The sequence below is a fragment of the Schistocerca gregaria genome, chromosome 4 (genome assembly GCF_023897955.1).
Source record: "Schistocerca gregaria isolate iqSchGreg1 chromosome 4, iqSchGreg1.2, whole genome shotgun sequence".
In the NCBI taxonomy this organism is placed as follows: domain Eukaryota; kingdom Metazoa; phylum Arthropoda; class Insecta; order Orthoptera; family Acrididae; genus Schistocerca; species Schistocerca gregaria.
Window position 1 is genome coordinate 92324449 of NC_064923.1, and position 23285 is coordinate 92347733.

At 45.6% G+C, this 23285-nt stretch overlaps 1 protein-coding gene across 1 annotated transcript in view; it reads left to right on the plus strand.

Annotated features, from left to right (window-relative positions):
• LOC126365746 (peptidyl-prolyl cis-trans isomerase FKBP8-like) overlaps positions 1 to 23285 on the plus strand; it is a 76526-nt gene that overhangs the window by 26226 nt on the left and 27015 nt on the right. Inside the window, exon 7 of the mRNA XM_050008207.1 lies at positions 13679 to 13882. Within this exon, the coding sequence (XP_049864164.1) occupies positions 13679 to 13882 (204 nt within the window). The remainder of the gene's footprint in view (positions 1 to 13678; positions 13883 to 23285) is intronic.

Here is a 23285-nt window from a genome sequence, read left to right on the forward strand (position 1 = left end):
ATACGTTTGAAGTTCTAATGCTATAGATACAGCAATAAGGAATAGCGTAGTAGGCAACACAGTTGAAGAGGAATGGACGTCTCTAAAAAAGGCCATCACAGAAGTTGGGAAGGAAAACATAGGTAGAAAGAAGGTAGCTGCGAAGAAACCATGGGTAACAGAAGAAATACTTCAGTTGACTGATGAAAGGAGGAAGTACAAACATGTTCCGGGAAAATCAGGAATACAGAAATAAAAGTCGCTGAGGAATGAAATAAATAGGAAGTGCGGGGAAGCTAAGACGAAATGGCTGTAGGAAAAATGTGAAGGCATCAGAAAAGGTATAATTGTCGGAAGGACAGACTCAGCATACAGGAAAGTCAAAACAACCTTTGGTGACATTAAAAGTAACTGTGGTAACATTAACAGTGCAACGGGAATTCCACTGTTAAATGCAGAGGAGAGAGCAGATAGGTGGAAACAATACATTGAAAGCCTCTATGAGGGTGAAGATTTGTCTTATGTGATAGAAGAAGAAACAGGAGTCGATGTAGAAGAGATCGGGGATCCAGTATTAGAATCGGAATTTAAAAGAGCTTTGGAGGACTTAGGGTCAAATAAGGCAGAAGGGATAGATAACATTCCATCAGAATTTCTAAAATCATTAGGGGAACTGGCAACAAAACGACTATTCACGTTGGTGTGTAGAATATGAGTCTGGCGACCACCATCTGACTTTCGGAAAGCATCATCCACACAATTCCGAAGACGGCAAGAGCTGACAAGTGCGAGAATTATCGCACAATCAGCCTAACAGCTCATGCATCGAAGCTGCTTACAAGAATAATATACTGAAGAATGGAAAAGAAAATTGAGAATGCGCTAGGTGACGATCAGTTTGGCTTTAGGAAAAGTAAAGGCACGAGAGAGGCAATTCTGACGTTACGGCTAATAATGGAAGCAAGGCTGAAGAAAAATCAAGACACGTTCATAGGATTTGTCGACCTGAAAAAAGCGTTCGACACTATAAAATGGTGCAAGCTGTTCGTGATTCTGAAAAAAGTAGGGGTAAGCTATAGGGAGAGACGGGTCATATACAATATGTACAACAACCAAGAGGGAAAAATAAGAGTGAACGATCAAGAACGAAGTGCTCGTATTAAGAAGGGTGTAAGACAAGGCTGTAGCCTTTCGCCCCTACTCTTCAATCTGTACATCGAGGAAGCAATGATGGAAATAAAAGAAAGGTTCAGGAGTGGAATTAAAATACAAGGTGAAAGGATATCAATGATATGATTCGTTGGTGACATTGCTGTCCTGAGTGAAAGTGAACAAGAATTAAATGATCTGCTGAACGGAATGAACAGTCTAATGAGTACACAGTATGGTTTGAGAGTAAATAGGAGAAAGACGAAGGTAATGAGAAGTAGTAGAAATGAGAACAGGGAGAAACTTAACATCAGGATTGATGGTCACGAAGTCAATGAAGTTACGGAATTCTGCTACCTAGGCAGTAAAATAACCAATGATGGATGGAGCAAGGAGGACATCAAAAGAAGACTTGCTATGGCAAAAAAGGCATTTCTGGCCAAGAGAAGTCTACTAATATCAAATACCGGCCTTAATTTGAGGAAGAAATTTCTGAGGATGTACGTCTGGAGTACAGCATTGTATGGTAGTGAAACATGGACTGTGGGAAAACCGGAACAGAAGAGAATCGAAGCATTTGAGATGTGGTGCTAAAGACGAATGTTGAAAATTAGATGGACTGATAAGGTAAGGAATGAGGAGGTTCTAAGCAGAATCGGAGAGGAAAATAATATGTGGAAAACACTGATAAGGCGAAGGGACAGGATGATAGGACATCTGCTAAGACATGAGGGAATGACTTCCATGGTACTAGAGGGAGCTGTAGAGGGCAAAAACTGTAGAGGAAGACGGAGACTGGAATACGTCAAGCAAATAATTGAGGACGTAGGTTGCAAGTGCTTCTCTGAGATGAAGAGGTTAGCACAGGAAAGGAATTCGTGGCGGGCCGCATGAAACCAGTCAGTAGACTGATGACCAAAAACAAAAAATCTGTGTTCTAAGATAAGTCGTAGGGTCAGTATTGCCTCACGTGTGCCAACATTTCTACAGAATCCGAACTCATCTTCCCCAAGGTCAATTTCTGCCCATTTTTCAATTCGTCTGTAAAGAATTCATGTCAGTATTTTGCGGCTGTGACTGATTAAGTTGATAGTTCAGTAGTTTTCAAATCTACTTTCTTTGGGATTGGAATTATTATATTCTTCTTGAAGTCTGAGGGTATTTCACCTTTCTCGTACATCTTGTTCACCAGACGGTAGAGTTTTGTCAGGGCTGACTCTCCCAAGGCTATCAGTGGTCTAATGGAATGTTGTCTACTCCCAGGGCCTTGTTCTGACTGAGGTCTTTCAGTGTTCTGTCAAATTCTTCACACAGTATCATGTCTCCCATTTTATCTTCAACTGAGTCCTCTTCCATTTCCATAATATTGCCCTCAAGTAAATTGCCCTAGTACAGAACCCTCAGGGGCTCACGGTTCTTTCATGAGTTCATGTATGACGCACACTGGTTCCTAAACTACTTCAGCCCGTTCTTCATTCCCTAGCTGCATTTCCTTCTCCCTGCCTCCTCCCTCCCTATCCCTGCTCCTTCCCCGTTGCCACCTCCTTCCCCTCTCCTGGTGTTCCGATTTAAGTCAACCTGGCTATTCCCCTGGTTCCCTGATTGGTTGCAGTTTTGATCCTTATGCCTGTTTTTTAACTCTTTTGGGTCCCCACTTGAGGGTTGACCTCGATTTCAGAATTTCCTGATTTTAGTTTGAGCCATATGGCGAAGAAATCCCTCCCTACCACCTACAGTGTAGATTCCTTCGCCCCCTCCTTGGACACCAGCGTGTGTAGCCAGTCAGTGTGGTGGGGCTGTTATATAACCTTATGGTCGAGCCATCTGACAACACAGGGATCACACTGATACCTGAGCTGTTACCCCGCAAAGGCAACCACACAGATACTGGCGCCTTCATTCTGACTTTTGAGGGGAGATACCTTCCCAGAGGTGGTCAAGGTTATGTGCTACAGATGTGATGTGAAACTGTACATCACTCAATCCATGCGGTGCTTTTGGTGCTTGCATTTTGGGCTTACGTCTTCCCGCTGAACGGCGGACCCTTTGTGTGGTGACTGTGGCCACCTAGTCCATGAGGGAAGCCCTTGTGTTCCGCCACCTGTGTGTGTCAACTGTGCTGGCTGCCACTCCCCTTGCTCACCAGATTGTCAGACTTACTCGACAAAAGAGAAGATACAAGAATACAAGTCCCTGGATCACCTCTCTTACACTGAGACTCGCCAAAAGTATGAGAGACTCCACCCGGTGTCACTACCTTCAACTTTTTCCTCCTCCTCCTCCTCCTCCTCCTCCTCCTCCTCCCTTACCCCAGCCCCTCCCCTCTCTCCCCTCGACCACCCCTGCACTTCCCATGACCTCACATCACAGTCACTCCCCCCTCCCCTCTCGGCATCTGCTGGTGATTGGGCTCCTTTCCAGGAACCCTTTGCTGGTGTCTTATCAGGCCAGAAGACTGTCACCGCCACGAGGCGCACTTTCTGTGTGGCCCAAGGTCGTCTGCTCTCTTTTGGCACTCGATCTTGCATACGCCTGTACTCCCCCTGTGTTCTGCCCTCCTCCACCTCAGAAAGAGCAGAAGAAAAAACATAAATCCTATGAAAAGGTGCCCTCGGAGGTGCCAACTCCCATCTTGCAACTTTAGTCTGACATCTTATTTTTGGATTTCATCCCATACTTGTCAGTGACAGCTGCTGACAAAGTGGCCTGACCTCCTCCTCGGCTCCTTCATGCCCATCTTGGACTCGCGCCACACAATCATCCAGTGGAACTGCAATGGATAGTATTGTTGCTTACCAGAAATGCAACGTCTTTGTCTCCTTTTATTCTGCGTTCTGTCTTGTTCTCCAAGAAACGCATTTATGTGATGGCCACTCTCCAACTTTCTGTGGTTATTGGGTGTTCTGTCGGAACCATGCTGGCCCTGGAATAGCATCTGGTGGAGTTCTACACTTCGGTTTGCTTTGATGCCCTTAGTGACTGGATCCCTCTCCCTACCACCTTGGAAGTGATAGTGGTTAGAGTGCAAACAACTTTGGCAATCACACTTTGCAATGTCTACCTCCCTCCAGGTCAGCCACTTGCTTATGTTGCACTATCTACCTTACTCGAGCAGCTCCCACCACCATTTCTACTCCTTGGGATTTCAGTGCCCACCATCCACTGTGGGGCAGTGTCACTCCAACAGGTCAGGGTATCCTAATCAACCAACTTATCGTGGACTTAGATTTGTCTCTGATCAACCATGGTTCCCCTATCCACTTCAGTGCTGCTCATGGCACCTTCTCTGCTATCGATATCATGATCTCCTCCCCTGCCCTCGTGGTGGCTTCCCTACATTGATCATCCCATGATGGCCTTTGTGACAGTGACAACTTCCCAGTGACACTATCGTTCCCCTGCTGTCGCCAGGCAGACAGGCCCCCATGTTGAGTATTCTGAAGGGCCAATTGGCCTTTATACATGTCTGCTTGCCACTTTGACACCTCCATCTCGAATTCCATTGATGTAGTCTTGCAATGCATCTCTCCAGCTCTTCTTCATGCTGCTGGCACTGCTTTTCCCCTATACACAGGGCCCCTTCATCATTGGCCGGTATCGTGTTGGACCAAGGACGTCGCAGCCACTGTCCAGGACTGCCGATGGGCACTGGAGTGATTTCGGCGACACCCCTCCCAGACCAAGCTCCTCACTTTTAAGTGTCTCTGAGCTAAGGCTCTTTACCTTATTGAAGCAGAGTGGAGTAAAAAATGCTGGGAGCGCTATAATTCCTCCCTGGGGATGTAAGCCTCTTCATCGCAGGTTTGAGCAAAGCTCTGTGGCGTTCTGGGTCGCCAGCAACACTCAACTGTCCAGGGTCTGAACCTCAAAGGAGCTCTGTGCACTGATCCATTGGTCCTTGCGGAACACCTTGTGATACACATTGTGTTGGCATCGTTGTCTGCTTCCTACCCTCCTAACTTTCTCCAGCAGAAACACAGTGTTGAACATAAACCCTCCATTTCATCCCGCACTATGTTGGGCCATATAATGCACCTTTCGCTGAATGGGAATTGGTGCAGGCTCTTAGCTCTTCACGAGAGACAGCCACAGGGCCAGATTCCATTCACAACCAGATGATTCAACATTTGGATGTTCCCCAGAGGCGACAGCTCCTCAGGGTTTTCAATCACATGTGGCTCATGGGTATTTTTCCGTCAGAATGGTTAGACAGTATAGTTATCCCCATCCTTAAGCCCGGGAAACATCCAATGTCTATAGACAGCTACTGCCCCATTAGCCATACAAATGTGCTTTGTAAACTGCTCAAAAGGATGGTCAACTCCAGATTGCGTTGGTTACTCAAATCTTGGGGCCGTTTGTCACTGTAACAGTGTGGCTTCCGGGCAGGGCAATCTCCAACTGAACATTTACTCTGATTGGAATCAGCCATCTGACAGGCTTTTACTCACTGCTGGTACCTTGTCGCAGTTTTCTTTGACCTACATTTAGTTATCTTCCATTACTGGGGCTTCTGTGGACCCCTTAAGATTTTTATCCTTGAATTTCTATTCTACTGGCTCTTCCGGGTTCCAGTTGGAACTTTACTCAGCACGCCTCAGATTCAGGAGAATGGTATCCCACAGTGTTCTGTGCTAAGTGTCACACTCTTCCTCATTGTCATAAATGGGTTGTGACCTCTGTTGGGCCTCTGGTTAACGCGGCATTGTATGTTGACAGATTGTGCAGCTCCCACTCAATAGCGTCAGCTGAGTGCCATCCGATGGGCCTCTGCGTGGGCCACTGTCCATGGCTTCCAGTTTTCCCTTTCCAAAACACGGGTTATGCCTTTTTGTCGCCGACCCACTGTGTATCCAGAGCTTTATTTAGGAAATAGAATAGGCCCAAGTATTGCTGTCTGTTGTAAGAGGCAACTAAAAGGAGTCTCTCACGTTGTGGCCTTCATGTGATGGCATTCCCAAAGAGTGAGTCATTGGGGAAGGGGTACTTACATGGCGCATCATGTCCATCGTGCATTGAGATCTTTAGCTGGCATTGCAGTCCTGCCCATTCTCCAGCTCTTGGGTGAGGACACCTTCTTGGATGTGTTTTCCACCATTCACTGTGCAGTGTCACTTTCTGTGCTGACGAAGACCATGGACTTCTTTGCACCTCATATCCAGCATGGTACCCAGTCCGTTGTGGTGGGGCCGCCATGTGCCCTGTTGGTTGTAGCCCTGTGACCACAGAGGGATCACTGTGCTGATGCCTGCACTGTTAACTCCCCATGTAAGCCAACGAGTATGTGCCCGTCACCCTGGGGCTTCGGGCCTCCTGGCAGTGGCTATCCTGCCAGGTGGTCTTTGTTGCAGCTGGGTGGCGCATGTGGTGAGGGCCCCTGGTCGGAGCGAGTGGCATCAGGGCGGATGGCACGCTGTGAAGCTTAGTACGTCATCTCTTGCAGGTGTTCTGCTGTCAGCAGTCTCTAATTGGGCAAAATCTAACTTTAATGCTAAAAAATATGACCCCCAGTCATACCCCTCCCTGGCTACACCATGGGAACACCAAGATAAGGACGGCAGTGAAGCTTATTTGTCCCAGTAACCTTATGGACAAGAGTTAATGGGGAATCTTTCATGTCCGTGTTGTCTCAGTGTTTGTGGAGCATTTGGAGGCCCGTTTCGGGAGGTGGAGGGCTTGTCCAAAATGCACTCTGCGTCAGTTTTGATAAAAACAGCATCCTCTGCCCAGTCATGGGCATTACTCGCTTCTGGCAAGTTGGGGGAAGTTTCTGTTAGTATCACATCTCGTAAGATCTTAAATATTTTCCAGGGTATTATATTTCACAGGGACCTTCTTTTGCAGTTGGACGACAAGCTATGCGCCAATTTACAGCGGCGAGGTGTTCATTTTGTTCAGCGTGTCCATCAGGGTCCAAGGGATAACCAGGTTGCCATCAGTGCCTTCATCTTGGCCCGAGAAGGTCAAGGTGATGGTCTACCGCTGTGACGTCATGCCATATATCACTCCCCCGATGTGGTGCTTTAAGTGCTGTAAGTTCAGCCATAGGTCTTCCTGCTGTACTTCCAGCCCCACCTGGCGAGATTGTGGACGTTCAATGTGTCCCAATACTCCATGTGCCCCACCTCCCATCTGTTTCAACTGTGGAGAGCATCATTCACCTTGCTCGCCAGACAGCAGGATTTTACAGAAAGAGAGGAAAATCATGGAATATAAGACCCTGGACCGACTGACATGCACTGAGGCTAAGAGGAAATTTGAGCACTTACATACTGTGGCTATGACCACCTCACACACGGCCTCTATGAGAACAGTTGCTGCTCCAGCCCACTTGATGGTGGGGGGGCCACTTGCCTCCCTACTGCTCCCACACCACCTACTTCGGGAGCAACACCACCCGACCATTGGGGATTTCGGTCTCCACTTTTGAACCAGAGAAGTGAAGAGTTCTTCAGCTCCTCTTGCTAGGAAGGGGTCCCTTGGGTCACTCCCTTCCCAGGTTTCTGCTAGTGGGAAAGATGATATCTGCCAGTGGCTGAAGAGCCCAAAAGCAGCTGGTCGTAGACTGATTCAGTGAAGTCCTCCTAGCCAGGGAAACCAAAGGAACAGCACGTGAAATTGAAAAAGAAGGCTCCTAAGAACTAGGAACTTGCGGTGGCACCTACACCACTACTACCTATAGGCAAAAAGTCGGTGGCAGCAGGTGACCATGAGGTGTAAACTGCCTTAATTGAATGTTCCATGCCTTTCCAGTCTCAAGATTTCATCCTGCAGTGGAATTGCGGCAGTTTGTTCCACTGCTCGGCTGAGCTATGGCAACTGTTAAGCTTTACACCTGCTTTCTGCATTGCTCTCTGGGAAATCTGGTTCCCGGCAATGCGGATCCCTGTCTTCCGCAGGTGTACGGGTTATTACAGGAACTGTAGCGACTATAATCGAGAGTCGGTTGCAATTTGTGTTTATGTTCTAAACTCAGTCTGTAGTTAAACTGTGTCCCTTCAGTCCCCTCTTGAAGCTATGGCTGTCAAAATATGGACGATTCAGGAAACAACTGTCTGCAATGTATTTTTTTCCAGATGGTGCAGTAGTCCTGAATGTATTAGCTGCACTGATTGATCAACTCCCTAAACTTTTCCTACTATTGGGATATTTTAATGCCCATAACCCCTAGTGGGGTGACACCGTGCTTACTGGCCGAGGCAGAGATGTCAAAACTTTCTCAGTTCGACCTCTGTCTCTTAAATATCCTGGTCGCCACACATTTCAGTGTGGCTCGAGGTAGTTACTCGGCCATTGATTTTTTTCAATTTATCCACAGGAGAGCATGACGAACTGTGTGGTAGTGACCACTTTCCCATCCTCCTGTCACTGCCCCAGCGTCAGGTCCACGAACGCCTACCCAGATGGGCTGTAAACAAGGTGGACTAGGAAACGTACCCCTTTGCTGTCGCCGTTGACTCTCCCCCTCATGGTAACATCGATGTGATGGTTGAGCAGGTGACTACCACACTCGTTTCTGCAGCAGAAAACACGATACCTCACTCTTTAGAATTCCCCCGGCGAAAGACAGTCCCTTGGTTGTCGCCAGAAGTAACTGAGGCAATTACGGAGTGTCGGCAAGCTCTGTAGCGACACCCTTCTTTAGACTATCTGATAGCCTTCAAGCAGCTATGCGCCCATGAACGCCAGCTTCTAAAACGACAGAAACAGGAGGTACTTGTCGACCATTGGGTGCCATACAACACCTTCCCAAGTCTGGATGAAGATCAGACGCCTTATTGGGTACCAGATCCAAACAGGTGTCCCTGGCATTACCATCAATGGCATGCTATGTACCTATGCAAACGCGATTGCTGAGCACTTCGGTGAGCACTATGCTCTGTGTCGGAGAAACCCTCCAGCCTTTTGCACCCTCAAACAGCGGATGGAAAGGAAAGCCCTCTCATTCACTACAAGCCATAGTGAACCCTATTAACGCCCTAGTTGGATTCCCAGTCAGATAATTAAACAACTCTCGTCTGACTACAAGCGCCATCTCCTTGTGTCTTCGACCAGCTCTGGTGCGATGGTGTCTTCCCATTGCAATGGCAAGAGAGCGCCATTGTTGTGGTGCTCAAACCCCGTAAAAATCCACTTGATGTTGATAGCTATCGGCCCATCAGCCTCACCAATGTTCTTTGTAAGATGGTGTGTCAGCAGTTGGGTTGGGTCGTGGAGTCAGGTGGCCTACTTGCTCCATGTCTGGGTGGCTCACGCCATGGGCGCTCTACCATTGATAATCTTGTGTCCCTCGAATCTGCCATCCGAACAGCCCTTTCCAGTTGGTAACACCTTTTGCAGTCTTTTTTGATCCATGCAAATTGTTTGAGACCACCTGGCGACAACATATCCTTCCCACATTATATGGGTGGGGTCTCAGAGGCCCGCTCCAAATTTTTATTCAGAATTTCCTGCCTCTTCACACTTTCTATGTCCAAGTTGGTGTCTCCCATAGTTCCATCCACATCCATGAGAATGGGGTCTTGCAGGGCTCTGTATTGAGTATATCGCTATTTTTAGTGGCCATTAATGGTCTAGCAGCAGCTATAGGGCAGTCCATCTCACCCTCTCTGTATGCAGATGACTTTTGTGTTTCGTACTGCTCCACCAGTACTGGTGTTTCTGAATGGCACCTACAGGGAGCCATGGAAAAGGTGCAGTCATGGGCTCTCGCTCATTGCTTCCAGTTTTCAGCTTCTAAGTTGTGTGTCATGCACTTCTGTTGGTTTTGTGCTGTTCATCCGAAACCAGAGCTTTACCTTCATGATGATCCACTCACTATAGTGGAGACATATCGAATTTTAGGAATGGTTTTTCGATGCCTGATTGCCTTGGCTACCTCACCTTCGTCAGCTTAAGTGCTAGCGGCACCTCAGTGCCCTCTGCTGTCTGAGCAACACCAACTGGGTTGCACATCGGGCTACGCTGCTGCTGCTGCTGCTGCTTTACAAAGCCCTTGTTCAATTCCACCTTGATTATGAGTCTGGTTTATGGTTCAGTGGCACCCTAAGTGTTGCGTGTACTCAACCCAGTGCACCACTGTGGCGTTCGTCTAATGATGGGAGCTTTTAGAATGAGTCCGGTGACCAGTGTCCTGGTGGAGGCTGGAGTCCCTCCATTGCAGATCAGACGTGCACAACTGCTCGCCAGTTACGTAGAACACATTCGTAGTTCTCCTGCGCATCCGAATCATTGTCTCCCTTTTCCACCCATGGCAGTTCATTTCACACATCAGTGGCCCAGGTCAGGGATAACTATTGCAGTTTGCGTGTGATCCCTTCCATCTGAACTGCGAGTTCTTCCCTTTACCACCTTCCATCCATGTCTGTCTGCATACACCTCCATGGTGTACACCTAGGCCGCAAATTTATCTGGACCTTTTGCATGACCTTAAGGACTCAGTTAATCCTGGTGCTCTTGGCATAACAGTACAGACAACAAACTGTGTGTCTTTAAGGAGACTACAAATGTGTGGAAGTCTTTCGTGTGGGCCTCTCGCAGGGAATCGATTGTCCTCTGCCAGATCCACATTGACAGTGCTTGGGTGACCCACAGTTACCTCCTGCGCCGTGAAGACCTGCCTTAGTGTCGGTGCGTTACCTGGTTGACAGTGGCCCATACTCTGGTGCCCTTTCCACTTTGCCTGGCCAGTGACGAGATCTTGGGTTACCGGACTCGTTGCTGCTGATTTTATCTGACAACACCTCACTGGCTGATTTAGTTTTAAGTTTTCTTTGTGAGGGTGGGTTTTATCATTTGACTTGAGTTTTAGCGCATGTCCTTTGTCCGTCAGTGCTTTTAGGGTGGAGGTTTTAATGCGTTGCAGAGTAGCTGGCTGCTCCTTTTTTATTCTCATGGTCAGCCAGCAATGGTAATCTGGATTGTTTTAATCTCTTCATCCCATTTCTTTCATTTCAGTGGTTTTCTTGTCCCCTATTGTCCATTTACATGTTTGTTTACCTTCACTGTTCTTGTGATTTTTTTCTTTCATTCTGTTTTGAGTTGTCAGCCTCATTTATTTTATTCTCACATTTGTGGCATTGTTTTTTGCGAAACGAGGGACTGATGACCTCAGTTTGGTCGCTTTCCCCATCTTTTAATCCAACCAACAACCAACCAACCATGGTTCTTAAATGTTAACTATGAGTAATTTATGCTCTGTGCAAAATTCTACCAGGTGGCTTCCTCTTTCATTCCTTACCCTTCATTCCAAATTAGCCTACTACTTTTCCTACTCTTCCTTTTCCTGCTCTTCCTTTTCCTACTATCGAATTCCATTCCCCAATGACTATTAAATCTGAATAATTTCTTTTATCTCATCATATATTTCTTCAGTCTCTTCATCTGCAGAGCTAGTAAGCATGTAAACTTCTACTACTGAGGTAGGTGTGGGCTTCGTGTCTATCTTGGCTACAATAATGCGTTCACTGTGCTGTTCGTAGCAGCTTACTCCTACTCCTATTTTTTTGTTTCTTTATTAAACCTACTCCTGTATTTTACCTATTTGATTTTGTATTTATAATTCTGTATTCACCTGACCAGAAGTCTTGTTCCTCCTGCCACCGAACTTCACTAATTCCCGCAGTATCCAAGTTTAATCTATCCATTTCCCTTTTTCAGTTTTGAACCTACCTACCTGATTAAGGAATCTCACATTCCAATTCTTTCTCCGTATAATGACGTCCTCCAGAGTAGTCCTTGCCCGGAGATCGGAATAGGGGGACTAATTTACCTCTGGAATATTTCACCCAAGAGGATGCCATCATCATTTAACCATACAGTAAAGCAGAATGCCCTCAGAGAACATTGGCTGTAGTTTCCCCTTACTTCCTGTATGAAGAGAGAAATTATCTTTCCATCGCTGTATTATTAAATATTGAAAGAAAACCAATGTGGAAAGAAGCCATATAGTGACTATGGACAAAACTCCTCTGGTATTTGATATGCCAAGTAACGGAGCAATTCCATGAAAGATTTCTACAATAATGTTGGAAGCTGAAGAATGGGATTAAAATTTGTGACGCAGCCGGGACTCGAACCCTAGTCTTTTTACTTACTAGTCAGAAAAGCTGACCGCTACACCACCACAGCTATTTGGTCAACATTAGTGCACAAACTACTCAAGTTGAATGCCCTCCCCAACACAAACTTCAGTTCATATCTACCGTTTATTCCCCCCTTACATCGTCACTATTACGTAGTAAGCAAGACGACCCGGGTTCAAGTTGCAGCTGTGGCACAAATTTTAATTTCTTGAGCTTCCAACATTATAGATAAAGATGAATTAAATCGTAAATCAGTTTCAGCTTAAGTGCAAATGATTTTGATATGAGGAGTCTGTATTTTTGAACATGTCTGAAAGAACACGCGCATTTTTGATCCAGCAGCCACTACGAATTGAGATACAAAGGAATTACAGATATTGGCTGCTGGTGAGCATTGATTCAAATCAGTGGGCAAATTAAAAATTTGTGCTGCACTGAGGTTTGAACCCACGTCTCCTGCTTATTAGACAACATTAGTAGTGTGTGGATAAGTTGAGAATTTGGGTGTGACAGGAGGCTTGCTAGGGTGGTCTATGCACTAGCAATGTCCAGAGTTCGGATAGCGCAGTGGTCAAAGTGTCTGCCTTGTGATCAGGAGACCAGGGTTTGAATCCTGGTGTCTGGCACAAATTTTGCACTTCCCCATTAATTTAAATTGGTGCCAATTTGCAGCCAATGTCTGTAATTCCTTTGTGAATAATTGACTTTGAATCAGGGTTGGCCAGTCTGCTCCAGTTTTGGCAGTACATTTACACTCCTCTTGCTACAATGTATCACTGATAGAATCTTTCCGGATTTCATTATGTGATTGGAAAAAGTGAGATACAGTGAATTGAATAAATTCTTCTCAGAAATGACACAGAATCTTTAATGTTTCAGTATGCACTGTGTGCACACTGTTTCCACAACAATTTTTACAATGAAATACTTTTCCCTCTCCAATAAAAGCAACAGAAATAGAAAATATTATAAGAATATGTATGTATGCCTTTTATTTTTATAAAATGTGAAAAACCACAGAAAGGTATAGGCCAATTGTACTATTATGTGCCTGCTCAAAGCATTTGAAAATATTGCTGCAATTTGGCTGGGTAACATTTTCAATTTGAACAGTATTCCATGAAATACATTCGCAGTTGTGAATATGAACAACTTACTTACTGGTCGGTGCTAGTCCTTGTAGAAACTTGGCCTCTTTTGTTACCTGCCCTCTTTCTTCTGTCCATCAATTTCCTTATCCAAGTCATGACTCTCATTGCTTTGAAATCGTTTTCCATTTCTTCAAGCCCCCTTTAGTGGATCTACGTGGTCTTCTCCCTTAGAGCTTTCTTATGATTTCGTGATGCTTAGTTTCTGGCATTCTCTGTACATGTCCGGTCCAACTTATTCTTCCTTGTTTGATTATATTCTGATGAGGAACAAAGATATGAAAGATTGAATGTAATGTCCAATCATTTACATTTCAGATCCTAGCTGCAAAAGGAGATACAACAGCTGCATTATCAGTCTTGCGAAATGCAAGTCAATTGGAACCTGAATCAAAGGTGATAAAGCAAGAAGTGCAGCGCCTTTTGGATGTAATTAAACGTGACACAAAGCAAGAGAAAAGCCTCTACAAGAAAATGTTGGGGCAGGATAAAAGCACAGAAAAGACTACAAGAGGAACGAAGGTAAGTCTCTTGGAAATCACCTTTCAGTCCTAATTCAACAAATTGTATTGTTCTCATTTGTCAGGCAGTAGGTATTTACTAGTAGTAAGTTATGCACTGCTGAGACAGTGATGAATGTGACTCTCCATAGTGGTGAAAAAGATAAACGTCTATCTGATAATTTATTGCCATACCTTATCACTAGAAAACGTAAGTCCAAAATTAGCTGAGACAAAACAGAAAATAGTAATGGTATGTATACCAGTGGACAAAGAACTCACTAGCTGTTGAGTGTCGTTGTTTTCGATTAAAATTGATTTCTGGATTTTAATTGAGGCCCTTTAGACTTCATGTTAGATAAAATTTTGCAGTTACTGCTTGACTCTGGTTGGTTTCTGCACAGTGGGATTGTTTCTTAGTCAGTACTTCAATGTGAAGTCAAAAAGCTCTTGATTAGAGCTCAGGAGTAAATTGTAATAGAAAAAGATGCATGCATTGCCAACTGTGATTGCCCTGTCAAACAAACACAATCCAGTCTTAGATATAGTAGTGACATTACGAACAGGAAACTATGAAACACATGCTACCTATCAGGCTGGATTGCATCCTGTGTGTATGACAGTCTTATGCGCCGCCGCTACAGCTTTTCTGGCACCATCAACCCCGACAATACCAGTCACCTCAGAGCTGGAAGACTACATCTGCCCCCTTGATGGTGGGGGCATTTCCCTCCCTTTTGCTCCAGAACCACCTACTTTGTGTACAACACTCCCCCCCCCCCCCCCCCCCCCCCAACCATGAAACCATCAGGGAAGCCGGAGTAGTGTAAGTCGTCTTTGGCTTTCCTTGGGTCTCTCTCCCTTTCTAGGTTTCTGTTTGTGTGAAAAATGTCACCCGCCAGTGGCGGAAGAACCCAAAAGCAGCTGGTTGTAGTGCTTCACACTCATCCTCATCCTCAGTCCCAGACTGAGCCAAGGAAACCCAAGAAGCAGCAAGAGAAATCAAAAAAAGAAAACCCCTAAGACCAAGGAAATTGCGGTGGCACCACCACCACCACTACTGACAAGCTGTATATCTGAGGATGGGGTGGAGATTTTGGCATCTGCTGAGGACTTGGAGATTCTGGTGTCTGCTGAGGACCTAGATCTCGCCAGACCCCTCACACACAGTGGATATAGACTAAGGTAATAAGTTGGTGGCAGCAGGTGACTCTGAGTCATAAACTACCTCATTGAATGTTCCATGCCTTCCCAGTCTCACGATGTCATCCTCCAGTAGAATTGCAGTGGTTTTTTCCACTGCCTGCCTGAACTACAGCGACTGTTAAACCTGACCTGATGTCTTCATTGCCCTCTAGGAAACTTGGTTCCCGGCAATGCGGACCCCTGCCCTTGCGACTATAAGGGATATTACAGGAACCGTAATGACTGTAATAGTGTGTCAGGTGGAGTTTGCGTTTGTTCTAAACTCGGTCGTAGTGAAACTGTGCCCCTTCAAACCCCTCCTGAAGCTGTGGCTGTCAGAAAAGGAAGACGCAGGAAATAACTGTGTGCTATGTATATCGTTCTCCAGATGGTGCAGTACACCTGACTGTATTAAGTGCACTGATTGATCAAGTCCCTAAACCTTTCTTTCTTTTGGGAGATTTTAACACCCAGAACCCCTTGTTTGGTGGCACTGTGCTTACTGGCTGATGTAGAGATGTCGAAACTTCACTGTCTCAGTTCGACCTCTACCGTATTTACTCGAATATAAGCCGCACTTTTTTTTCCGCCTTTTGTAATCCAAAAAACCGCCTGTGGATTAGAATAGAGTGCAAAGCAAGCGGAAGTTCTGACAAATGTTGGTAGGTGCCGCCACAACTAACTTCTGCCATCAAATATATGTAGCGCTACACAGGCATGCTTTGTTGGCACGAAGATAAATACTGGCGCCAAAACCTCTGCGTCAGTAAATAAATTTAAAAAAAGGAGTCCATCGGGGAAACGTCCCGGACCCCGGCTTCCGAGGTCCGGCGTTCCAAAACGGACCCCTCGCGTGAGGACCTTCTTCGGTTCCAGCCCACCATCCCCGTGCCTCATCGGACGTCCAAGAAGGCCTCCAAGAAGTAGTCTTTATCCCCCTCTCCACCCCGGCGCGTTTCGTCTGATGCTCCATCCGTGACACGCTGCTGCCGGCTGTCCTCAGTTTCGCCGGGATGCTCTGCTGCCAGGCCCTCTGCTGCCAGGCCCTCAGCTGGCCTGTCGTCGGCGAATGATGCTGCCCCTTCTATGCAACCCAGGAATGCGGCCGCAGCTGGCGACGACTCGATGGAACAGGATCCACCTCCCGCCGGTTGTAGTGTTGTTCCCTCGAAACCTGGCCCTCCGCGGCCGTTGAGGTGACCAGCTCTTCACCGTTTCGTTCCCCCATTTTTCTGACTAGCGATGGCTTTGTTACATTGGAACATTAGAGGTATTCGATCTAATCGGGAGGAATTAAAACTGCTCCTCCGCCTGCACTGTCCGCTCGTCCTTGGTCTCCAGGAAACCAAGTTGTGCCCAACTGACCGTATTGCTTTTACCCACTATGCCTCGGAGTGGTCTGACCTCACCCCTGTGGACGGTATTCCAGCTCATGGTGGGGTCATGTTGCTCGTTCGGGACGATGTCTATTACCATCCCATCTCATTGACCACCCCACTCCAAGCAATAGCTGTCCGTATTACTCTTTCTGCCTTTACTTTTTCTGTTTGTACTGTCTACACTTCGTCATCCGCAGTTAGTCGGGCTGACATGATGCACCTGATTGTTCAGCTTCCTCTGCCGTTTTTATTGTTTGGCGATTTCAATGCCCATCATCCCCTTTGGGGCTCTCCTGCATCCTGTCAGAGAGGCTCCCTCTTGGCGGATGTCTTCAACCATCTTAATCTTGTCTGCCTCAATACTGGCGCCCCGACTTTCCTCTCGGACTCTACTCATACCTACTCCCACTTGGACCTCTCGATCTGTTCTACCACTTTTGTTAGAGTGGTATGTCCTTTCTGACACCTATTCGAGTGACCATTTCCCCCGTGTCGTTCGTCTCCTGCGCCACACCACATCCCCACGTCCTTCGAGCTGGAACATACCGAAAGCTGACTGGGGACTTTACTCCTCCCTGGCGACCCTTCCGGACCACGATTTTCTCAGTTGTGACAGTCAGGTTGAATACCTCACAGCTGTTATCAATGCTGCCGAACATTCCATTCCTCGTACTACCTCTTCTTCACGTCACGTTTCTGTCCCCTGGTGGAATGAGGCTTGTAGAGGCGCTATCCGTGCTTGTCGACGTGCTTTACGCACCTTTTGCCGCCATCCTACGTTGGCAAATTGTATCAGATACATATGAATCCGAGCGCAATGCCGTAGAGTGTATGGTATGTCGATGGTTGGGTTGGGTCCTGGAGTCATGTGGCCTACTGGTTCCATGTTAGGGCGGCTTCCGCTAGGGTTGCTCTACTACTGACAATAATCTGTACCTCGAGTGTGCCATCTGAACAGCCTTTTCCATACAGCAACCCCTGGTCGCCATCTTTTTTGACTTACGTCAAACATACGACGTGACCTGGTGACATCATATTCTTGCCAGACTGTATGAGTGGGGTCTCCGGGGCTCTGTATTGAGTCTCTCTCTATTTTTAGTGGCCATCAACGGTCTAGTAGCAGCTGTCAGGCTCTCCGTCTCACCTTCTCTGTATGCAGATGGCTTCTGCATTTCGTTCTGCTCCTCAAGTCGTGTTATTGTGTAGCGTCACCTACAGGGAGCCACCCACAAGACACAGTCATGGGCTCTAGCCTAAGACTTCTTCAGCTGCAGAGTCGTGTGTCATGCACTTCTGTTGGTGTCATACTGTTCATCCGGACCCAGAACTGTACCTATCAATTCTTAGGATTGGTTTTCAACACTCTATTGACTTCACTACCTCAACTTCAACAGCTTAAGTAGAAGTACTGGCAGCACCTCAATTCCCTCCATTGCCTGAGCAACACCAGCTGGGGTGCTGATCGCTCTACGTTGCTACGTCTCTACAGAGCCCTTGTCCGATTCCGAGTTGGCTACGGGAGTGTGGGTTATGGTTCGGCAGCACCCTCAGTGTTGCATTTACTCAACCCTGTGCACTGTAGGGTTCAAGTAACGACAGGAGCTTTTAGGACGAGTCCGGTGACCAGCGTACTGGTGGAGGCTTGAGTCCCTCCATTGCAGATCAGGCATGCACAATTGCTCGCCAGTTAAGTTACACACATTCGTAGTTGTCCTGAGCACCTGAATTACAGTCTCGTTTTCCTGCCCGCAGTAGTCTAACTCCCGCATCGGCGGCCTAGGTCGGGGCTAATGATTTGTGTTTGGTCCCTTCTCTCTCAACTGGAGCCCTTCCCTTTACCACCTCTACTTGCAGTCCGATCACGTATGCCTCCATGGTGTATGCCTTGGCCAGATTTGTCTGGACCTTTCATGTGGCCCTAAGTAATTTGTTCACCCTGCGGCTCTTTGCTGTCACTTCCTCTCGATTCTTGTTGTGTTCTGGGGCTCTGGAGTGGTTTACACTGACGGCTCAATGGCTGATGGTCATGTAGGCTTTGCATATGTTCATGGAGGACATATTGAAAAGCACTCCTTGCCAGATGGCTGCAGTGTTTTTATTGCAGAGTTGGCAGCCGTATCTTGTGGTCTTGAGCACATCCGCTCATGCCCTGGCGCATTTCTGCTGTGTACTGACTCGGTGAGCAGCCTACAAGCTATCAACCACTGCTATCCTCACCATTGTCTAGTTGCATCCATCGAGAAGCCCATTTATACACTGGAACGGTCCCGTTGATCAGTGGTGTTTGTCTGGGCCCCTGGACACATCAGAATCCCGGGCAATGGACGTACTGACAGATTTGCCAAACAGGCGACGCGGAAACCGCTTCTGGAGATGGTTATCTCTGAATCTGACCTGCGTTCTGTCTTAAGCCGTAGGTTTTTCAGGCTTTGGGAGACGAAATGGCATAACAGTAAGCACAACAAGCTGCGTATCATTAAGGAGATGATGAATGTTCGCAAGTCTTCCATGCGGTCCTCTCGCAAGGAATCAGTGGTCCTGTGCTGGCTCCACATTGGCCGTACATGGCTAAAGCATGTTCACCTACTCCGTCGTGAGGACCCACTGCTGGGTTGCTGTGGCTTCCAAATGACAGTTGCCCACCTCTTGCTGGACTGCCCACTTTTAGTCGCTCTTGGGTGGATTTTTAACTTTCCCAGCTCCCTACCTTCGATGTTGGGCGACGATGCCTCACCAGCAGTTCTAGTTTTATCTGTGAGAGTGGGTTTTATACTTCTATGTAGGTTTTAGTGCATGTCATTTGTCCCTCTGTGTCCTCCACCCTAGTGCTATTAGGGTGCAAGTTTTAATGTTTTTCAGAGTGTCTGGCTTCTCCTTTTTATTCTCGTGCTCGGCCAGCCACTGTAATCTGCTTTCTTGTTTTACTCTCTTCCGTTTCTAGCATCTCTGTTGTTTTCTTGTCCTCTTTTGTTCCTTTTCGGGTTCGTTGCCTTTCCTTCGTTCTTGTGGTTTTTCCTTCCTTCCATTCCTTTTTGTGTTATGTCTCGTCCGTTTTATTCTCACACTTCTGGCATTGTTTTATTAGGAACAAGGAACCGATGACATTGTAGTTTGGTCCATTCCCTCCTCTTTTAAACCAACCAACCAGCCGGTCCATTCCCTCCTCTTTTAAACCAACCAACCAGCCTCCCTCCACAGTATTTTAATTTGTTCAGACTCCATGAGCAGTCTGCAGGCTATTGACCGATGAGCATGCCGCCTGTAATCGTCTTTTTCTGGGTTCCAAGTCATGAGGGCATCCCAGGGAATGAACTGACGGTTTGGCTAGAGAAGCAGATACTTAGCCCCATTTCCTTTCATGATTCCAATGGCGGATATGTGGATGTATGTTAAATCTTTCTGCCCAAAAGTGCAGTGCCACCTGGAGTGCTACTGCTCATAGTAATAAACGCTGCACAATCAAGGAGTGTACTGCAGTTTGGCACTCTTCCTTCCATTCGTCTCAGTATTAGTCCATTGCTTTATACGATTTACACATTGGTCATATCTGGCTCACCAATTGTTTCCTCCTATGTATAGACTCACCCCCACAATGTGATTGTGGCACCAGACTGACAATATCTCACATATTGGTTGAATGTCCCCTTCTTTCGGCCCTTTGTGTTTTGTCTTCCTGATTCTTAAATTTAATGTTAGCAGACGATCCATGGATGGTTGAACTGGTCCTTGGTTTCGTCTGTGAAAGTGGTTATTATTTCCTGACATAAAGTTCTCCTTTAGTCTTGAAGCAAGGACAAGTTGATTGTGGTTAGGACTTGTTTTTACTGTCTTCTCGGTCTGTGACCCCATGACTGCCCCCTTTTTTTCCAGTTTTTGGATTTGGTCTCACCTTGCCTTTACTGTGCATGTTCAATGTTCATTATTTTATAACTTGACCCCTGTGACTGGATCCATCCACATTTAATAGACCCTCTTTCTTATGTGACTCACTTTGCGGAATCCCAGAACTGATAGCCTTGCCATTTGGTTTCATAACCCCTCTCAATCAATCAATCAATCAATCAATCTTGTATCATTTCTGTGAATGCCAGAGAAAGTTGAGAAGACCAGCCTTGTGTGTGGAGTTTAAAGGAAGTTCACAGTTTGCAGTGTTGTCTCCAGAATGGATCATGGCCCTTTGGTTCTGATTGGAAGTCCTGAACCAGAGACTTCAAACGTTCTGTGACAAGTTAGGCTTTGACATCCTGGACTTGCGTCATAGGGTTGAGAGCTGTGGGGTCCCCATAAATAGGTCAGGTGTGCACTATCCATCAGATGTTCCTACTTATGCAGCTGACTGTGTGTGGTGGACACAAGGTTTATTTAAATTGAGTCTCCATTCAATCCAGATGATAGCTGTGGGAAACACACAAGTATCAGTGTAAGATCAAAAGAAATGCCTCCCCAGGTGAGAATATTAAAATCCTAATGGTAAATTGCTGAAACACTTTCAAAAAAGTCCCAGAGTTTGAAGTGCTCCTCAAGAGCAGCAAGGCTCACATAATTGTAGGTACAGAAAGCTGGTTGAAACTAGAAATTGATAGCAATGAGAAGTTACGAGAAAATTTAACTGGTTTTTTTTTTTTTTTTTTTTTTTTTTTTTTTTTTTTTTTTTTTTTTTTAATGTATATTTGGAAAAATAGCTCGAACAGGTAGTTAGGAAGTGAAGTCATGGTGGTAATAAATTGGATCTAATAACAACAAATAGACCTGACCTCTTTGAGGGTGTCCACATTGAGACTGGTATCAGTGACCATGACTCAGTTGTGGCTACAATAATTACTAAAGTGCAAAGGACAACTAAAACAACCAGAAAGATATTTATATGTTCAGGAAATTAGATAAAAACATTTGTGTCATATCTCAATGAGCAACTTAAAACTTTCACCACAGAGCAGGAGCAGTGGAGGAACTATGGCCCAGTTTAAAAGAATAGTTGACCATGCACTGGATAGATGTGTGCCCAGTAGAACAGTTCATAAGGAGAGAAACCTCTGTGGTCAACAGTCACTGTAAAGAAACTTCCAAAGAAACAGATTACTGCATAATAGTTGTTAAACAAACATAGGGCCATAGGTAAAACCATGCTGAATAAAATACATTTGGCTGTCAAGAGAATAATGTGTTGTACCTTCAGTGAGTACCACAGCAGAATATTGTCAAATGACATTTCACAATTTCCAAATAAATTCAGATCGTATGTCAAGGCTGTTAACCCAATTCATATTTTTCTCACACGACATACAGAAAGCTTTGGTTCGAGGCAAGATGTTAAGATGCAGTATTTCTTGATTTACAAAAAGCATTTGACTCAGTAACACACATACGCTTTTTGTCAAAAGTACAATCTGTGGAGTATCAGGTGATATTTGTGACTGTATTGAGAACTTTTTGGTAGGAAGGACACAACATGGATGTAGAAGTCATCATCAGATGTAGGAGTAACATTGAGTGTGCCCCAGCAAAGTGTGTTGAGACCTTTGCTGTTAATGTTGTATATTAATGACTTTCCAGACAATATTAACAGTAAAATCAGGCTTTTTGCAGATGGTGCAGTTATCTATAATGAAGTATGGTCTAAGAGAAGCTGCATAAATATTCAGTCAAATTCAGATACGATTTCAACTTGGTGCAGAGATTGGCAACTTGCTCTAAATGTTCAGAAACATAAAATTTTGCATTTCACAAAATGAAAAAAGAGAAAAAGTAATGTTCTATGACTATAATATCAGTGAGTCACTGTTGGAATCGGCAAAGCCATACAAATACCTGGGTGTAACGCATTGTAGGGATATGAAATGGAATGATCATGTAGGTTCAGTTGGGGGTAGAGCTGGTGGTAGACTTTGGTTTACAGGTAGAATATTGGGGAAGTCCAGTCAGTCTACAAAGGAGGTTGCTTACAAATCACTCTTGTGACCAGTTCTAGAATACTGCTGAAGTCTGTGTGGGATCCATACCAGACGGGACTAACAGGGTATACTGAACATATACAGACATGTGCAGCACAAATGGTCACAGGTTTGTTTGAACCGTGGGAGAGTCATAGAGATACTGAAGGAACTGAACTGGCAAACTCGTGATCATATATACAAACTATCTCGAGAGTCTTTTAACGAAGTTTCAAGAACTGTCTGATTACTGTAGGGATGTACTACAACCCCCAATGTATCTCTCACATGGGGGTTGTGAGGATAAGATTAGAATAATTACTACATATATTGAGGCATTCATTCATTCAGTCAATCATTCTTCCTGCACTCCATATGTGAACGGAACAGGAAGAAACCCTAATAACTGGTACAAGTGGACGTACCCCCTGCCATACACCCCATGGTGGTTTGCAGAGGATAGGTGTAGATGTAGATCTAGATGCTTCCTACATTGTCATACCTGTGCATGTGCAGTTGTGTGTCTTCTGGTGCTCTCGGGCATTTGCTCAAACTAACCTATTTCTAACAGGTTCTGGGAAAGTATTGCGAATGGTGGTTTGAGAAGCATTAATTTCAGTGTAAATTTCCCTTTACGCTATATGAATTTCTTAAATCAGAACGTGTGACTCTCAAATGATGACAAATGTCTGGTCTTGCAGCTTCGAAATTTTTCTATGTTTTCGTCCTTAAAGTGTTAAACTTTGAATAAACGTTTCTGGCACATTTGTGTTTGATATATCTTAAAGCATAACACATGCAAAAAAGACCAATATTACAAATGAAAGCTTAGTTTTTCTTGTAGCTGTACTATACTTAATTTTGAACATTAACTAAGAGTTCACACTAATTAAGTGAATTATTGGCTGACTACATCATGTGTCCTATGCTC